Raw genomic sequence first — 5,912 nt, forward strand, 5'->3', positions numbered from 1 at the left:
ATCATCCTTACAAACATGCTATTGATTTCTCAAAAATACTTAGGCCACAGAAACAACCAGAGACACGGAATCAACACGAACAGAGGGGTGAATAAGCCAATTTTAACATATTACCACCAATCTTACCACAAGCAAGTGTATAATTGAACTCTCGACAATTATTTGCACATTCAACTAAACAATTAATCCACCAATGATACCAATTGAGCAGTTCTAAACACACAACTAACAATTTAGTCAATTAGAGAGCAATCAATCAAGAGACTCCAAAGTTGACGTGTAGAAATCCTACGGAAAGAGCAATCCCATTAAAGACGAAAAACATAATCCCAACACCCAGTAACCATATATCACTGCATCAAACAGTTGCAAGGCATAATTGAAAGATTTACAAACTCTTATCCAAGCTTTCCCTACAATTGAGCTCACCACAAGCTTAAAAAAGCTTGATCTTCTCTCCACAGCAGCCTTGATCCATCAAGCTCCATTGAGTCAACAATCACCATGAAGCATCAAGCACTAATCTCCCTTTACCATAGCTCCGATACTCATAGGTACATGGTGTTGTGTTGAAGGTATATGGTTTTTTGCGAATTCAAACTCAATCTAGATGAATTGAATGATTCAAACCCATGATTTTGATTTCTAGATTGAAGAACATAGAGGATTCATCAATGGAGTCTTGATGATCAAGTTATAGAGCTCCTGTAGGGAGGAAAAAAAAAGAATTGATCCTAAGCTTCTATAACCGTCATCATAGATCTGAAAAACATGAGATATGAGCATTAAAACTGATTCAGTGACAAGAAGATTAGAAAATGGGCCTGAGTAGTGCCAATAGCACTCGAGCTCATGTGAGCACTTGCAACCACTAGCCACAGCAAATCAGACACTCAAGCTCAGGACAAGCACATGTCAAGCACTAGGCCGAGCATATCATCCGCTCAATCACAGGTCAAACACCTATCGGGCACTAGCCCCAGCAACTCAGGCGCTTGAGCTCAAGTCAGGCTCCTGTTGAGCATTTGTCACAGCATATCAGGCACTCGAGCTGCTGTCAAGTGCATATTGAGCACTGCTCCCAGGAATTCAAGACAAAGGACCATTACCAATTTTGAAGAAAAATGTCTTTCCAATGCATAAAAGTACAGTCTTATAAATGGACTGGTCCCTAAGGCTGTGCTTGAATCATGACTTTGGGTAAAGATTTGGAAAGAGAAAAGAAAAAGGTGAGAGAAATATGAATGAAATATAAGCTAGTTTTTTTTTTCCCATTTCCCTTTCCCTTTTAAAATCTCTATCCAAATCATGATCCAAACATAGTGCAAAGGTGAGAGAAATAAGAATAGTGACATGCACAGGTTAGAAACAAGTCATATACCTTGCTCAGCAACAGGACCAATGCATTATTTGCCAAAATGATACTTTCAAGTGGTGAACTCAATCATTCTAAGAGAACTAAAAACACCTACCAACCCAAAAACCCCAAGATTACAGACTTCCAAGGTTTTGATCATTGGAAATAAGCAACCTATCCTAACATATATAATGAGAGAGAACATATATAATGAAAGATATTGTTATACTTGTTGATGGTTGATTCTGTGCCCGAATTGTTGGTGGTGGCACCAAAAATGGGGGGAAAACAACTAAGAAATAAAAACGAAGAAGGTTGTGAAGAAATCCACTGCCCTTCTCCAATCTGACAGAATTATAATCAAGCATCTATTTGTGGGCCAACCAAAGTGAAGCAAATTTCTATACAGACTCACAAACAACAAAAAGTGTCTAGAGATTTAACTTCAAAATAATTCCATTTTAACAAGTTGACAGGGCTGCCTAAAGAAGAAAGATCACCTACAAATTTCAGCCATTCAGATCATAAGCACTGGCAAACTGGCTGGTTCGGCTGAGATGTTCCTTTGGAAGTTGGTTCACTGGTTCTGCTGCAGCTTCAGCAACACGAAAAATCGTAACTTTAAGCACAACCTCCCCCATCTTGATCAGCTCAAAGACACAAACATCACCCTCCTCCAACTTGTTAGTGGATACAAATTCAGGCCAACCTTTGCTTAACTTAGCTGAACCATCTCTCCACATGCACCGAACAGGCCACTTTTCCCCGCTAGAAACCTGAAGTGTTATGAATCCTGAAACCCCACCGAGATACTTTTCAGCAAAGGAGGCCGGCATATGCTGCACAGGAAAAGGAGTTTAAAAAAAGTAAAAGAGTTTTTTTATTTGAAAATAAAAGATCAGGTACAACACAAATTAATGGCTCACCAAGCCAATTCCCTTGTATACATAGGACCGTCGCAAGATAACCCTGCAGAAAGGATATTCAGACTGAAACAATTTTGATGTGTTAAGCACTCTCTCTTTTTCTTCAGGAGTTACTACTTTCCACTTCCTCAAGAAAGTTCCACGACTTGTTTCAGTGCCAGGAATTTGTACTTCACTTCCGTGCTTAGCTGATAATTCACATTCATCAGTATTTTATCACATTAGTTATTATATGACAGAAATCAAGTCACAGAGAATTCCAGAATGAAAGGAGCATTTAATGTTGAAGAGCTTACAAGGTCCGCTTTCTCGTTTTCTTTTTCGGGTTATTTCATGTCTTTGATTCAACGAATGCAATCTGTTTTCATATGCAGTTGTCATAAACTCAGTGTTACTACACTGAATACCTATATCTCGAGTGGATCGGGCTACTGACCTTCCAATATCTACATGTAAGTTTCCTCCATTGGCCTTGTAATGGGAGTTTTTAAGATCAGCTCCATTGAAGTTGCCTCCTGTATATTGAACATATGGAAACATCTTAGCAGCGTGACCCCTTGCTTCATCCGACACAGACCCATGTGAGTTGGAAATTCCAGTTCTGTTCATTTTGGCTTGAAACTCTATAATACTATCAGCTTCTCTAATCCCTTGATGATCATAACTTTTACCAAGCTTTTGTTGATAGAGAGTTTCGTAAAAAGCCTTGTTTTCCAAAGATGTAGGCGTTTGGCTACGGGAATTCAAAATTTCAACTGAGTCATCATCTGCTGCTCCTCCCTTATATGGTACTGAACACCAGTTGCCACCACTGGGCCCTTCAGAATTATTACATTGATATTTTATCTCAGCAGTACCCAAATCATATATATTCACACTGAAATTTGAATTCCCCATGTATATGAAGACTAAAAGATATCCCACACGGATAGATTGGTGTTTTACGAATTCATGCCAACCTTCAGTGAACCAAACCTTGTCGTCAATTACCTTTAATCCGACTTTCCAAGCACAACCATTAGGAGTTGTGAGAGTAGCAACAGCAGGAAAAACATTCCCAAGCTTCCTGACAAACTTCCCCGGGAGTCTCTGTGTGACAAAAATCAATTTACAACGTTTATTTCAATGGAAAAAATGAGATCAAGGAGAAATGTCCATAATGCATAATTACATTATCGTGACAGTAAAGTAACAAAGCGTGTTAGACTACCAATTGGGAGTTAAGGCTGTCAATCTTGTCAAAGACAAAGTTTGATTATTTTCTCCCCGTTATTGGATATCTCACTTGAGTTGATTGTTTCTTCCCTGATATGGGTTTTTTCTTGTATTGACAATAGTGATTGTTGGCTCCTTGTTCAACTTTTCTTATATTATTGATTCTTCGGTTTGATGTATTTTCCAAGCTATTTATAAATAACTATTAGTGTTTCCAACCAACTAACAATTTTTTGGATTTTCCAGATACTGGACATCAGGACTTGAAAATACACCAAATAAATTTTACAGAGACGCTGATGTATGAAGAAATTTTACAAACAACACACAAAAATACAAACTTTTTCATGAAGGAACAAAAGCTCCACCTAATTAACCCTAGTCCAAGAAGTTGACCTAGCTCAGCTGTGTTGTGTTTCTATTTCTGAAAACAAAAGGGCAAAGAGAAGACACAAGATCCAATTTTGTTTTTTTAGGTCTTCTGACGTCAATTTTTCCCTTCAGGAAAAAAGGGCTAAATTTTCATCTACATTAATAAGTTTATTTTCTTCCTGGGTTTCACGGCAACCAAACAAGTTCTGGGTTTTCTCTTTCCCTTTGAGAACAGTGCTTGACCAATAACAGGACAACAAAAGAGGGCTAATTTTTCTTCTTCAGTTTCTTTTAATTGGAAAACAAAAACAGTAAAAAGACTCCAAAAATAAGTTCTTCTTCCTGGGTTCCACGGCAACCAAACAGGTTCTGGGTTTGAGTCTACATCTACCAACTCACCCATAGAAACATGAAAACACATACCCTTTTTTTTTTTTTTTTTTGATCGGCATGAAAACGCATACCCTATAAGAGACTATGAGTGAGAAAGATTAAATTACCAGTTTGTTGTCTTGAAGAATTGAAGAACCCATCATTCTATAGAAGATTGGAGACTTATTGCTCGCCAGAGAACTCGACCAACGGTAATCGGCGTCGGTTACTAAACCCTGCTGACCCATTTGATTCCCAGAAATTGGTCAGATTTCAGTAACGGTGATCGGAAATTGATGGGTCAATCAATCAATCCATCTTCATCTTCGTCTATGTGTTGATGTGCTTAGATTTTTAATATGAATTGGGGTTTCGAAATGGTTCAGTTCATCACCATTGCATAAGTAAAGTTGGTTCTTTCTCTGCTAGCAAAATAAAAAAAAATTAAATTAAAAAAAAAAAAAAAAAAAGTAAAGTTTGGTGTCCAACTGTGAACCTTCCTTTTTATATTACAAGACACATTACCCAATGAAAAAAAAAATTACAGGATGACAGGTACATTTTGTGGGTCTCCACTACACTATGACCCCTTCTTTTTTTCTTTTTTTTCTTTTTTTTTTTTGTGTTTTCACTTACTCTGTTGTAAAATATTAGTTTTTTATTTTATTTTATTTTTTAATTTTTTAAAAAATAATAAAAATAAAATAATATAAATTTACTATTTTTTTCTTTTAAATTTATTAATAACACAAAAGGTATAATTATGATAATTAATATTTTCAAAAAATGTATTATTAAAGTGTAATTTTAAAAAATTAATATTTTTAAAATATAATAATTATACTATTAAAAAAATTAAATTTTTTAAAAAGAACCATTATTTTAAGATGGAGGATTTTTTTTTTTTTGAGAAATAAAAAAATAATAAATTATAAATTAAATTTTAACTTTTTAATTTAAACTTTCAATTTTAACTATTTATTAGTTATAAGTAATGGAACAGAGGCAATTTATACAATATAATTACTTTTTTTGTCAGTGATGTTGTACAGCAACCGTGGTTATTCAAAAAAAATATATATATTACAAATTATAAATTAAATTTTTAACTGTTTAGTGAATAGAGAAAAATAAAGAGGGGGTGATGGGCAACGGTAAAAGTAATTCTATTTATACATTATTATTATTTTTAATTTATATTATTTTTAAAAAATAATTTAGTACATTTCTATCCTTCAATCAAATCATCAACACACTCATACCTTTCTCTCTTTCCTTCCCTCTCAAATCAATCCTAACCTTCGTCACTGTCAGCCATTGGTAGCCACCTCTCTTCCTTTCAATCATCACCACCTTCATAGCATTCCTCTCCTTCTGCCAGTGCCATCTCATCGCCCTTTTCTAACCCTTGCCGGTGCAGTCACCACCAATCCCTCTCCCAGTCTAGTCTACTCTCTTCAATCCGATAGCACATCCCCAGCTCTATTGTCCACCCCTTTGTTGTCCATCACCCTTCTCCACCCTCTACAATTAGCCCCACCTTCTTCCTCTCCAATCCCAATATCTCCTGCAGCCCAATCCGCAACCCCTTCTCTTCTTTTTTTTTATTTTTCAAACCCTAGATCTAGTAACCCAAACCCTTTTTCTTCCTATTGCTCAAACCCTAGATC

General features: G+C 35.9%; 1 protein-coding gene across 9 annotated transcripts; it reads right to left on the reverse strand.

The window, feature by feature from the left end:
* Positions 1-272: 272 nt before the first annotated feature.
* Positions 273-4,795, reverse strand: LOC114301277 (B3 domain-containing transcription factor VRN1). 9 transcript variants are annotated; one of them, XM_082905025.1, is made up of 6 exons: positions 4,371-4,795; positions 2,720-3,372; positions 2,580-2,641; positions 2,284-2,471; positions 1,862-2,196; positions 273-705 (listed from the first exon to the last, which is right to left on the reverse strand). In XM_082905025.1, exons 1-5 carry the CDS (start codon positions 4,488-4,490, stop codon positions 1,867-1,869), a joined length of 1,353 nt encoding a protein of 450 aa, XP_082761151.1. In that variant the 5' UTR covers positions 4,491-4,795; the 3' UTR covers positions 273-705; positions 1,862-1,866. The 9 variants fall into 9 exon arrangements, with proteins under 9 accessions (XP_082761151.1, XP_082761147.1, XP_082761157.1 ...); XM_082905021.1 differs by having other exon boundaries at positions 1,858-2,196; XM_082905031.1 differs by having other exon boundaries at positions 273-762; positions 1,858-2,196.
* Positions 4,796-5,912: the final 1,117 nt, after the last annotated feature.

This window comes from Camellia sinensis, chromosome 2 (assembly GCF_055761805.1).
Source record: "Camellia sinensis isolate YWXY chromosome 2, ASM5576180v1, whole genome shotgun sequence".
Classification (NCBI taxonomy): domain Eukaryota; kingdom Viridiplantae; phylum Streptophyta; class Magnoliopsida; order Ericales; family Theaceae; genus Camellia; species Camellia sinensis.

Excerpts from the sequence above, each read along its gene's own strand:
- LOC114301277 (XM_028246212.2), bottom strand. The coding sequence starts at position 4,490 with ATGGGTCAGCAGGGTTTAGTAACCGACGCCGATTACCGTTGGTCGAGT. Across the intron at positions 2,472-2,579 it reads AAAACGAGAAAGCGGACCTT|CTAAGCACGGAAGTGAAGTA; the intron begins GTAAGCTCTTCA and ends GTGAATTATCAG. Across the intron at positions 2,197-2,283 it reads TATACAAGGGAATTGGCTTG|CATATGCCGGCCTCCTTTGC; the intron begins GTGAGCCATTAA and ends TTTCCTGTGCAG.